Genomic DNA, 13,539 nt, shown 5'->3' with positions numbered 1-13,539 from the left:
CAGTCAGCCCCAGCCTGGCCCTGGCCTGGCCTCGGCCCCAGCTAATAAACAATCACCTACTAGTCACACACTACTGCTAAGATTTGACGTTGGACAAAACAAAGTGACATTTGGAAAATCCTATGCAGATAAGTACTGACTTATGTGTCCCAACTCTGAACATGCTGGTACAAAGGTACAGCACCATTCCCCTTCACTTGATGCCTGAGTATATCACACATTTTGGTCAAATCCACTCAATCCTGGGTTCACTTAATCAGAGTCTGAATCACTGGTATTAAATAGCTTGTCCAGCCACAGATTTTAGAAATAGCAAAAGGCCTCCCTGGTGACCTAGGAGTTAAGTCTATCACCACAACAGCCCACCTCCACAGCCTGAGTTCAGTGCCCAGGGAGGGAGCTAATGCACAGGGCACAGCAGACCTCTCCTGCCTCACCCGCTGCTCCCCTCAGCAGTGTGCCGGACCATTAGCCCTAAGGGTCATTGCAGGGGGAGGTGCAGCAGCAGTGTATTTCAGTAAGTCTGCCTGTTCTGTGCTCCACTCTGTCTCTGGTGAATGTTCTCACCTCCCACACCTCGGCCTGCACCCCAGTTCTACGTAAAAATAAATAAAAATCTTTAAAAAATAGCAAAGATGTCCATCCTAAAAGAAAGCCCACCACCTTCAAGGTCTCTGACAGACTGACCACTCATTTCTCCCCCTGAACTGACCATGGAGAAGCCACCCAGAGATCCAGCCTGAGCAGTATGTCTACCAACTTTAAAACAGACAGCAGATGAAGCAGGATGTATTTTCAGTTCTTCCTAAATGATAATTCTCAGACTTTTACAAAAATGACCTTTTAAAAGCCCAGTGAGCCTAAACTACATCATACCACATCAACTAAAATAAACTCACTAAAAAGTGAATGAAAGGTCACAGGGATAGAGACAGAGTCCATGGCTCATTTGGGGAGTAAAAAGGACGCCCCAGACACATGCACCCCCATGGCTCTCGGTGGTACCCACCCCAGCAGGGCTCTGGGAAGGGATACCAGTACCAGTGAATTCAATGTAAAAAGTACAGACTGAAAGCTATGAATGCTGACCACAGGGACTAAAGACAGGCTGCCCTCATACTCTGAATTCAAAGAAATTAAAAGAAAATTAAAGACAGAAATAGAAAGCCAGAAAATCCAAGAACACTATTTTCTGCCCATATAACTACTGCTCTAAAAACAGGAAATTAATCTCCGTAGCGATCTGGGAGGTGGAAGCTAGCCCTACAACCTTATCGCCACAGACTAGGCCTGTGTGGTCTGCTTTCTACGCATACATGGATAAACCCTACAGAATTACATTTTCTTTAAATCGCAAAATTCTTTGTTCTACCTTTCCTTCCGAAATTTCTTGCTTCCTTTCTAGAAATGATATAAACTCCTCGGAATAACCAGCAGAGAGTCTCCATTACTCTATGTGTGGCCTCTGTGCACACCTGATTAAAGTCTGCCAGTTTATGGGCCAGGACAGGAGAGGAAAACTGTCCTTTTCCCCATCTGGGTATAGCTCAAAAGCACCAAGTACAGAATAACATACATGATCTTAGTATTGAAGTGAACATCATATATGAGGTTCTTATTATTCTGCATGTATGAGGTGAGAAAATATAAATACCTGTTCAAAGGATCCACAGGAGTTAGACAAGTCTAATAATGTTATTTCTTTTAAAAAGAGAAAGATGTGAAGCAAAGCTGTCATTTGTGAAACCCATTCAGTGGGTACACTGCTATGCATGATGCTGTCCTTTAGGTTTGGATTACATTTTAAGTTTCACAACTTTAAAAAAAAAAAAAACTTAAGTAAAAACCTTGGAAATGTGGATCTAGTAAAGCAAAGCTATAAAATTGACTGTACATAAAATGTCAAAAACTTAATGAACTATATAGTACAAGATCATATTGATTACCTGGTGATAATAAACACTTTTAAATTGATTATCGCCAACAGCAAGAAAATTGAATATATTCTAGATGATGACAGTAGGAGATGGTTAAGCAGATAAGCAAGCACCCATCCTGCAGAGCTTTAAAAATACTACAGCAAATCCACATGCAGTGACAGGACCTCAAAGGTGTCTGCTGATTAGGAAAGGAGCAAGTTACCCCACAGCTTGAATAGTGGGTTTGGCTGGTCCAGAAAAGCCTCAGAGGAGGTACCAAGATACCTGGCTTTCGGAACTGGAATACCCCATGCACAGGATATCAAGAGAAAGCTTCAAGTCCCATGATAATGCAAAGGCCCCATGAAGGGGCAGCAAGGCACATCCCAGCAAGAGGCAGGGCCTGGAGAGCAGCAGTCATAGGGGTGGGGGTTTGGAAGGGGTAGGCAAGGGAGTTTGTTAAGTGTGATGGTGTGTCTGGGTCACCTGACATTTTAAACCCGTCTGATAGATAGGAATAAAATGGACAGTATGAGCAGTAGCAGCGTGAGCGTCTGTCAGAGCCACTGCGACAATGCCAGCACAAAGGAGTTGGGCCCACAGAGGAAATGCCCCATCTCTGAGCATGCCCGTCAAAACAGCCACTCACCTGTCGCACCCACCCACCAAGTCCATCACCTCTGCTACCTCTGTCATGACCAGCAGCAGAAATGCTGGGCTTGAACACACAACTGAGGCTGTCACCTAGCTACCATCTGAGGACAGTATGAGGAAATGATTCCACTTAGGGACTAATCTTCTGAACCAACAAAAAGGCCAGATCTTTTGCAATCTTGGGAACAGGCTTCATTCATTACATGAAGTAACACAGCTTAAAAACAAAAAACAAAAAAACAACTGGAGGGACGATTTCAGTTTACAACTCTGTAAAACCCCAAGAAAGCAAATCCAACTCAGGAGGATAGGTATGGCCCCATGAAAATCAAGCAGGCTCAAGTCAACAGCTTCTAATAATTTTTATTTCCCAATTCCAAATATCTGCGTTAATTTGGTCTTCTGTTTAAAAAAGCAACAGGAGAGGATACACAAATCCCCATTTATTAAGGCATTTGTAGACAGAGGGTCCTCCACATCTGGGAGCTTCTGCAAGAGTATCCATCCCTTAGGATTTCATAGCCCTGCTTCCCTCTACCCTAAGTCTCTAAGTATTCTATTACTCCTTGATAGACTCAGGGATTCCTACTGAGAATCTCAGGAAGCTCGGCAACACTTACTTGCATAACTACAGACATCCCATTTCAAAGAATAAACCTACAGGAGCACCCAATGAACATTCAGTCCCTGGATACACACAGAATCAGAGACCTGTCACTTACCTAAGTAAGGAGGTGGGTGAAACGCCATCGGCTTGCTAGAGGCTGAGTAATAGCCGATCGCTCTCTTAAATCGAATCACTTTGTCATCTGTTCTAGACTGAAATCAACACAAGAAAACCTTTGTAAGTTAGCATACTACCGGTGGTGTGGAGTAATAAAGTCTTAAAATTCAATATATATATATAATGATCTGCAGCTTTGCAGCTAGATAAGAGTTTGAATGTCATTAAAATCTTCAAGGAAAATCAACATATTATTGAAGAAAGCAAATCAAACAATTCTCTCAGAGCAACAGAGTCTAAAGGTGCAGGCTTCAAAACTGTGCTGGGCCGCAGTGGTTTGCTCTCTGTATCCAGCAAGTGGACAGCAGTTTACTCCTCAGAGAATACACAGGGACCACACAAAGTCTCTTCTATCGACCCTGACCCAAAAAAGGAGTAAGAAAATCCCTGCCATCTCCTGAAAGGACCTAAAGCCAGATGCATGGCCCACTCGACAATCTGATGCCTCTTCTAAAAGTCCTGTCACACTACACTGGGAATGCAGGGGTTGAGGCCTTGCCTCAATCAGTCCACCTTAAAAACTCCGCATTCAGGCCAGAGGGAAGGCAGGAGCAGCTAGGAGAGGAGCCAACTTTCCCAACCAGACTGGAGGCCCCTGGTCATGCTGGCACCATCCACACCCCGTGCAGAGGCCGCCCCACAGCCACATTTCACCTGTGAAAGCTGGAAAACATCTTTAGCAATGGCGTCCAGGTCAGAGGTGTCCTGAATGTTGCGGACATAGTCAGCCACGGCCTTGATCACCACATCGCAGGGAGGCAAGACCAGCTGGTGGGCGCGGACCTGCAGAAACAAGCACAGGAAGCAGCAGGTGAGTTCCCATCATGGCCTGAAACGCTGGGAAATCTGCTCTGGGGCAGAATCGTCCCAGCTGGGAGAGCAAAGCCCCACTGCTGTGTGCTGAGGCCCTGGTCTCCCTTTCAGGTGAAGAAATACAAGTAGTGTTTCCCTCAAGGAGTCCAAAGAGCGTCTGGCAGCCTTTCACTACTTTTGAGAGGTCTGCACCCACTCGTGGTTAGTACAGGGAGGCCCTGCGCCCACCATGGCAAGCACAGCTGAGAGAAGGCCTGGGCCCCACACACATCCTTCTATCAGGTGCCGCCAGGAGGCGGCCACCCTGCCAGGGCCCAGCGCAGTGAAAGGCCAAGGTCAACTGAGTAAGAGGAAGAGATGCCTCTAACCAACATGCTCAGGGAAAGACACCAAGTAAAGGGCAGGAATAATGTATATCATAATGGAACAGCTGATACCAGGGAAAGTAAACATTATTTTTTTAAAAAAAGGTTTGTGCTGAGCTTTTTCATGAAAACTAAAAAACATGGAAAAGGATATCTTCATTTAGTAAGATTTCAGTTATAAATTATAATTATAGCACATCTTTGTTCTTAGAAACAGATGAATCAGGTACTTTGTTCCCAACCAATTAAAAAAAATTGAATGATGGTAAGAAAAGACATCTTTAGTTCTATTTAGTTATAGGGATAAGAGGGCAAAAATATCCCAGGGCTCTGTGCCCCCAGGGCTGCCCACTGGGCGCTGCAGGGTAGAAAGGGTTGTCAGCTGCCTGAGGCCCAGCCTAACAGCCTAGACTTTTGAGGGGCAGAAATTGCTCCTTCGACATGGAGAGGGGCAGAGCCTTCAGTGATTGGGGTGTGGACTTCTCGGTCAGTGCTGACTTTGACCATGGAGGAAGAGGCCTCCACAAGGGAGAATGAGGCTCTGTCCACACCTTGATTTTAGTTCATTCAGAGAGACCTATTTTGGACTTGTGACCTTAGAACTGAAAGATAATAAAACTGCTGTTTTAAGAGACCAAAGGGGGTAAAAAAAGAAAGAGGAGAGGAGAGGAGAGGGGAGAGGAGGGGAGGGGAGGGGAGGGGAAGGGAGGGGAAGGGAAGGGAGGGGAGGGGAGGGAAGGGAGGGGAGGGGAGGGAAGAGGAGGGGAGGGGAAGGGGAGGGGAAGGGAGGGGAGGAGCAACCTAAGCAAATGGCACAAAAATGACCTCTGAAAAGACATATACTTACACTTTCAGGGTACTATCAGATGCATAAGAGTAGACTCAATTTCCTTTTTATAACACAGGGTTCCCATGTCTGCTGCCACCCCTGTGTCCTGGGGAAGCATCCTTCTCCCTTCATCTGCTCACTAGCACTCATGAGGGCAAGCCCCACCTGATCAGTACAGGACCACTCACACGCTTGCAAGGTGCTGTGATTTTACAGCAGGGAGCAGGTGGTGTGAGGTCTACACCAGCAAGCATTCCCATAACCCAGTGAGGAGAGTTCGTACCGTCCCTGCGGATGAGCTGCCACCATCCCCTACCCACAACACCGATAAATCCCACAACTAAAGTGTCCCTTACCGTCTGAGTGGATGGTTAAGGCCATGGGGCCTGAGTCCTTCCTCACATCCACCACTGCCCACACCTTCATTTCCAATCCAGTCTCCACATCCACCCTCTGCCCTAGGGCAGAACCTGGGTGTCCCCCAGAACCCGTTGGCCCACTCCTCACCACCAGGCATGATGAAGGGCCTCGCTGTACACAAAACAAGTCACAGTGCAAGTTTCAAAAGCATATTGCACAGAATTCCTTAAGTGGCAAGATCCTGAGCATTTGGATATGGATGTGTTTATAAATATCCAGCTGGTTATACTTTCCGCATCCCTGACAAATTTAACTTATATTTTCTTTAGAAACCTTGTTGTGGTGTGTCTGAGTAAAATCATGCATTCCTACTGGCTAGAAGGCTGAGAACGAAGAGAACATTAAATGCGCAAACAAATCCTTGAAACTCCTAACCACCTTAAATACTCTAAAATGTGCACACAGGTACATGCTATACAATATAAATATACATATCACACACACATGTACATGACAGGTACATGACATAAACCATGCATGTGAAGGTTTGAGAAATTTCAACTGAGAAAAAGTGCACCAAGACTGCAGACTCACAGAACGAGCCATCACCTTAGTCCCTAAATCTCCCAAAAGATGTTCTGTAACAGTGTCTGGCACTCCCCCCATGACAAACCCCACAGGAAAGTTGTAGCAATCTGCCCTATCTATTTGTAAAAACCAAACACTCAAATCAAATAAATGAAGTCTTCACTATTTAGGAAAAGGCCTCAAACTATTTTAATAAAAGTTCCATTTCTTCTCCCTTTTTTCCCTTTGAGCAGTTGTTTTTTTTTTTTTTTTTTTTTTAAAGAGGCATGAATTTATTTATTTATTTATTTGTTTGTTTGTTTATACATGCACTGGGTACAGTCAGAAGCGCGGGAGGGTGAGAGAATTCACCAGAGCCAGAGCTGGGAACAGAACAGGCAGAGTGACGAAACACACTGCTGAGGGGAGCAGCGGGCGGCAGGAGAGGTCTGCGCACCATGTGGGACCCTCCTGCGGTGGCTGGGGAGCAGCCGGGGATCGAACCGGCGCCGCAGAGGCCGCAGAGGCTTCGCAACCCAGCGCTCAACCGCTGCGCCACCGGGGAGGCCCTTGAGCAGTTGTTTTTAATTTAGCTTAAAAGTTTAACATTTGAAGCTTATAAAAGTCAATAAAATGCAACTTATCTAAATTAAAGTTGGAAACATATGTACTTTTTATGTCCAAGGGTATAAAGTAAATTCTGTTTATTTAAAAAGCAAATATCTATGATCAACTGCCTTTCTTATGGTACTTCGTAGTAATCTGGGTAATTGTTAGTTACTTGCTTTGCAGGAAAGGAAACAAAAATTTGGAGCTGGCCTCCAGAGATGGTGTAACCTCTTTGTTCCAAGCAGGATAATTAAATAATAAATAGATCCTGTTTGTATGGAAATTGATGATAACCACCTCTTCCTCTTCTGGGAGACTTTCACTTTCAGCATCATTTTCCCCAATAAGCTATTTCCTGCTTAAATGGTTATGCCAGCAGCCTCCCAGGGGCCAGAATGGGAAGGCCCTAGGGATGCCAGGGAGGACAGGGTGCCCTGCTGTGAGCCTCTAGCATCTCCAGAAATGGGAGACACCATCCATGCATGAACCCAGCCAGTAGATGTAGGGATCAGGAGGGACCAGGGGAGGTGTGATGAATCAGGAGCAGGATGAAGTCCCTAAAGGTCCCTGCAAGGTACCCTCACCCAGCACGATGGCCATCTTATACATGATTCTCAGTATCTATGTATTTAGTCAGAAGTGGTCCTGAATCTCAGGGCTGATATCTATTTATTATTTCATCATTTTGTGAGGCATTCAGGGGGTTAGAACAACTGCATAGTAAAAATATCTAAACCAGGGCATGCCCTGGTAGTGCAGGCGGTTGAGCACAGTGCTATGAAGCTGTTCGCAGCCTCTGCAGCACCGGTTCAATCCCAGCCAGCCGGCGAGGGTCCCACATGGCGGGGCGGACCTCTCCTGTCTCGCCTGCTGCTCCCCTCAGCAGTGTATTTCGTCAGTCTGCCTGTTCTGCTTCCCGCTCTGTCTCTGGTGAATCCTCTCACCCTCCCACACATCTGGCCTGTATCTTGGTTCTTGTATAAATAAATAAATAAATAAATAAATAAATAAATAAATAAATAAATAACACCAAGGGCCTCCCCTGGTGGCGCAGCGGTTGAGTGCTGGGCTGCGAGGCTGCCCTCAGGCTCTGCAGCGCCGGTTCGTTCCCAGGTCGCCGGAGAGGGTCCCACCAAAAAAAAAAACAAAAACAAAAACAAAAACAAAAACAAAAAAAAACCACCAAAAAATGTCTTCCACATCTAAAAGCACAAAATAAGGTAGCTGCCCAGAGAATCACTCACTTATTACAATTTCTAGTGTTTCACTGCTTGTAAATTTCAAGTATCGTTCTTGATTACACCCAGGAAGTCATGCCAGCTCAACCCAGTGGTGAACATGAAGTGGAGATGTGGGAGCCTCTCACCCGGCTATTAAAACTACATAAGCTTCCTAAGAACCCAGCCTTCACCTTGTCTCAGGGTGTCCACACATGCTGCCAATAAGCCGATGAGCACAGCACTGCGAAGTCCACCTGACCACCACCTGTCCTCAGCCTGCATCTCAATACTATAGCGCAGGCTGCAGGAGTGGAGACTACTGGGCACAGCACTGCAAGAAGGAAAGCTCAAGCCAAGAGAGCTGTAGCCAACAGCAAACAGAAGGCTTTTCTCCTTCAGGGACAAAAAGCAAAGCAAACAAGTAGTTTCTAACAAGAGGAGGAGAAGCCATAAACCCCCACGCTAAGAACTGCTAGAATGAAAAGGAAAATGTTCAGATAAATCAAGAATGGATGGAAAGACAGCAATTCCAAACAGCAGGACCAAGGTGAGAAAAGCAGGAAGGGATTCTCTGGGGACTTTCAGGATCACTGAAAGTCGTACTATAAAAATTCCAATTTGACACCAACCCACAATTACAACTGTTTGCAGGGGGGTAGTTTTGACAAAACCTAGAATTTTACAGACAAAAGCTGATTCAGGACACCACTGCACCTAAGGGCCGTCTGAGGGGGGTTGGCCCTTAGCCAGTGAGGACCAGAGCTCCACCCACTTCCCAGCCCCCACTAACAAGGGGCACGGTGCCGTCACCCTAACAGTGCAGACTGCTGAGTCAATGAGCCAGCAAATGGAGCAGGGAACCGAAGGCAGCCGCTCACAAGGGCAGTGCTCACTCCAACCCACTGGTTACTAGGATACTCATATCAAATCGTAAACCTTCCCCTTTAGAAAATCAAAGTTAAGTGTTCAGCACTTTCACAAACAGGAAGGAAAAAGAAAGATAAGAAAATAAATACTTATCTACTGTTTATGAAACAGTACAAAAGAACCACTGTTCTAATGAATTTGTCTTTATCATTCAAGAGCATTAATGTCTTAAACTATTTTATAATTTTAGAAAATGATGAACGTCATCAAACTCTTCTAAGATGTTGATCTGAGAAAATGATAACTATATGATCATTGAAAAAATTAATATTTCTAAGAAAATCAATATCTAAAAACTTGTGCTACAGATTTCCTTCTACCGAGGTAAATGGCATGAAGAATTCCTCTAGGGAAATCCTAAAGGCTTTTATATATTTCCCTAAAATACAGGTGTTGGGAGTACCATAATCCAGTGGAGTGTCTTATAAGGCAGTGCAGGCCCTGAAATTAGGGGGAGCATGAGACTGCTAACTTGGGAATTTCCTTCTACAATAAACATATATTATTCAAGTAATGGTAAAATCCATAGTTGGTTACAAATGCTGGAAATTAAATGAAACTGTACCTTCAGAGAGGCAAGTGGATGTTCTGGACCAAGCAGACTCCAGTGGAAGGAGGCCAGGTCTTCATCAGGCAGGATGTGGTTTCCTAGGAAACAAACAGGAGGTGAGAGTTGTCCTCAAGGGTCCTCGTGGGTACAGAAAGTTAACACTGTGGCCATGGTCTGTATTCTGACTCTACTCATCTTAGACTCTTCAGTGACTTTTCTAGGACCACTTCGATTCATACACCACATAAACTTCCACGCAGAAACTAAGAACAGTTCTCTATCTTTTAACTTAAAGCAAATAAATGGACACAGGCAACTTCTTGGTGCTGCCAAGTCTGACACAGATTTCCAGTACAGAGCCAACAAATGTTCACACAGAACAAACGGCATAAAACTTCTCAAGGCTGTATTTATTAAAATAAACACCAGTTTGCATAAGATCAGTCTGATAATGCCAGGATGCCAAATACAAGTGATTCAGGTTTTCAATTGTCCACAAGACAACTGTGGTTCACACTGCGTCCTGGGAATTTGGTTCACAGCCAAGGCTGGAATCTGTGCAGGTATAAACTGTCTTTAAGTAAGGTTAAGTGACAGAGATGGCTGCTCGTGCCAGGAATCAACACCCCTCCTGTGATTTCCACCAACGCCCACAACTAGATGTGAGAAAGCACAACAATAGCAATGAGAGCCTTTAGCCCAGCACCCATCACCAAGGTTGCCTATAAGAAAGAACCAGACTTGGGTGAGAACTGACACTTGAGGGACACTCTTCACTTGCAGCACTCAGCTACCTGATATGCTGACTTTGGTATCTTACTTCTCCCTGTAAAATTTGAAAGCAATGTTCTTAAGTAATTCTGTGATTTTTACATTATGATTGAGTCACCTACACAATGAGGTGGCCGCTTCATTAATTAGGGCAAATAAGATGAGCTCACCTGCAATCCTGCTACCTCATAATTGATATAAGCAACACTGATTCCTCACTTAAAACACCGTCCATAAGTTCTTGACTATAAACAAAATGACCCAGAACAAAACCAGGTCCTAGATAACATCATTCCACATGGGCCAGGGCGGCTTTTTTCTCATCATGTTATAATGAAAGGACATTATTCAAGGACCTGTTGCTCTGTTCTAAGCACACAAACACAGGAAACAGAGACACGAAGCCACCAAGGTCCAGGAGACATAGTTGAGCCCTAACATCCAGGCTTCCAGTAATTCCTCTCCCCTGCTAATAGAATGCATAGAACTTTACTGTGGGATAAGAAACAAGAGTCTGAGATTTTTGGCAACAGCTCTCCTGCCCGCCTCTCACTATGCAGGTGTTTCTTTTCACCAACCTTTTCCCTTTGCAAAGCAGCAGAGGCAGCTCCTCCTCCCAAGACTGCCCGCCTGTGACTATGAAAGTGTCTCTTAACAAACCTGTCCCTTTCAGGGGTAACTATAAACCCAATTTCAACATCACTAAGAGTGTGTTAAAATTCAAGCCACATACTTAATGAATATGCCACCCAACATTCCCAAAACAAAATAACTGTATTTTCTGCTAAAAAAGGAAACGAGTAATAATTTCTCCCTTGAGAACATGGAAACTTGTACACAAAATTTAAATTAAAATGCTCACCCAATTAAGAGTTTACCTATAACACCCCTAAATTTTCTGAAGAAATTCCAAGCCTCCAATTAATTACTAATTATTCAAAATGCTGTTTTTCATGTATTTTGAAACTTCACAAAATAATCTAGGTAGGTGAGTATGAGGTGGCCTTATAGCTAAAGAAACATACTCAGTGCTTTTTAAATAAGATAAACAAATATCCACATCTCAGGTAACTAAGGTGTCCATATTCTAAAGGCATATGATTTTCACATTAGTTTAAAGTCAATTATATGCCCAGCAAGTATATAAGTAAAAATGAGACTTTTCATAGTGTGTCCCTCCATATAGTCACTTCTAACATCAGAGAAAACATCCTTTTACACTTCCGTATTTATTTGAAAATATGAAAGTACGTTGAGAAAATATTTTCAATTCACCAAATCCCAAGTCACAAGCGTTTCCTAAGAAAATGGACAGAAAACAACTAATAAGTTAAAGATGCATATTGGATATTAAATCCAAATAAAGGCAATTTATAAAATCAGTAACATGTTGACTGGTCATTATACCATTTGAAATGCTATCACCAAATAATCTGAAAACCTGTGGATCCCTCAATCTGATTTCTAATTTCACAAAACATTTTTGGAATATTTCTAAAACTTTGATAATTAGTAATTTCTAAAAATAACCCACAACATAATCTTCCTCTTTAAACATGACCAGATTGGGCTGCTAAACTCTAAGAACACAGATTGAGAAAACATAGTAAGATCCTACTTTATCTGGAGGCCACAAGTCTTTCTCAAAGTGTCAAAAGAGTCTCAGTCAGCCCCTACACTCACTTCAGATCATGGGTACTAATCACAGAAAAGCCTTGTCAGAACATGTTGCTTCTATGAACACAGTTTTTATGAACTCAGAGAATTACAGCTGAATGTTAAAGTTGCTGAGACATACATACTGCAAGTACAAGAAAAGAGAACTAAAAGTAACTAGAAGCACAGTCAAAAATGGTACAGGTGAATATATTACCTACTAGATACTAATTTTTAAGTGAAATAAATCAATAATTAAACCTCAGGTAAAACAAGATTTCATCCTTTCTGGATATTTTATCGTAAGGAATTCTGTCAAGGGAATTTTGTAAGACATTCATACATGTACTTAAAATGGTGTTGGAAACAAGTTAAGATGGTTTTATTTCTATTGTTTAAAGTAGTATGCTTTCTCTTCACAGCACGTTTCCTCCTTTAGTAAACATAATTTATGCCCGAGATTTAAATACCTAATTTTCATGGTGAGACTGTGTTAACATTTATGACTATTAAATGATACTTTCTTCAAAGTTTAAATGAGTCCATTCAAAAAATTAGTTTTTTAGCCTGGGCAGAATTCATAAATGAATACTCCAACCACTAAACTAAAAGCAGCACTCCAACCACTAAACTAAAAACTATAAGCCGTGAGGAAGGCACTAAGGAACACTCCAGCACTGAAATGGTGAGAGGTCACTATGTTCCAGGTGCGGCATGTCCCAGGGTCTGGCACTCTTCACCACACGCAGCAGCACACCCCCACCTACCTAACAGGGCAGCAAAGATGGGGAAGCGGTTTGGGTTCAGGTCCAGCTGCTTGGCCACCTCGTGCATGAGATACTGGCTGGTGGTTAGGCTCTTCCCATTGCGGCTCAGTTTCAGGGCATGGGCACTGAAGTAGTAGGGGATATTGCACAGCGCGTAGTCAGAGTCGTATGCAACCAAGCCGTGGAAGCCATTTTCTCTGCAGAAACCAATCACTTCTTGATGATGGTCCTCGATGCTCTGAGCGACCTGCGAAGGGAGAAGCACACTTCATCAGAGTTGTCTGCCACAGCATGTGCTAAGTCTGCAGAATCTGCACATCCCAGATGTGGAAAATGTCCCTCCCTACCATGTCCCAGTGTGTCATCATAAAGTGTGTGGTACAGTGCTCAACAAGAAATTTCAGCGGGGAATCATCTCTGAACATGACTTATGACCCCATTTAGCCCATTTTAATTTCCAACTTCTCAAGTTCAAAGACTGCAATACTGGAAAACACACAAAGCCAGCAACCCCCTGAGATGGTATTTCAAAGATTTCAAAAAGGATGGGGGGTAAAAAGAAACAGAAGAGGAAATGAAGAAGTATAAAGGAGACAGAGCCACCTTCGTGAAACCAAAAACACTTTCTTCAAAGTAGATCAAGTGAGTCTCAAATAGATGAAATAATCACAAGGATTTTGTTTTTTACACAAAAGTATTATTCATCACCCATCTGCTAGGTATTTCACATACTACAGCATGCAGTACA

The 13,539-nt window shown here is 43.5% G+C and overlaps 1 protein-coding gene across 1 annotated transcript in view; it reads right to left on the bottom strand.

Moving 5' to 3' along the window:
• FAM120A (family with sequence similarity 120 member A) overlaps positions 1-13,539 on the bottom strand; it is a gene marked incomplete at its 3' end in the record, with an annotated part of 78,740 nt that overhangs the window by 48,874 nt on the left and 16,327 nt on the right. The window contains exons 2-5 of the mRNA XM_084236668.1: positions 12,792-13,038; positions 9,613-9,695; positions 4,012-4,140; positions 3,296-3,392 (exon numbers count right to left, since the gene is read on the bottom strand). Of these exons, the coding sequence (XP_084092794.1) occupies positions 3,296-3,392; positions 4,012-4,140; positions 9,613-9,695; positions 12,792-13,038 (556 nt within the window). The remainder of the gene's footprint in view (positions 1-3,295; positions 3,393-4,011; positions 4,141-9,612; positions 9,696-12,791; positions 13,039-13,539) is intronic.

The sequence above is a fragment of the Talpa europaea genome, assembly GCF_964194135.1.
Source record: "Talpa europaea genome assembly, chromosome: 7".
NCBI classification, from domain to species: domain Eukaryota; kingdom Metazoa; phylum Chordata; class Mammalia; order Eulipotyphla; family Talpidae; genus Talpa; species Talpa europaea.
This window is presented reverse-complemented; position numbering and strand designations above follow the sequence as displayed.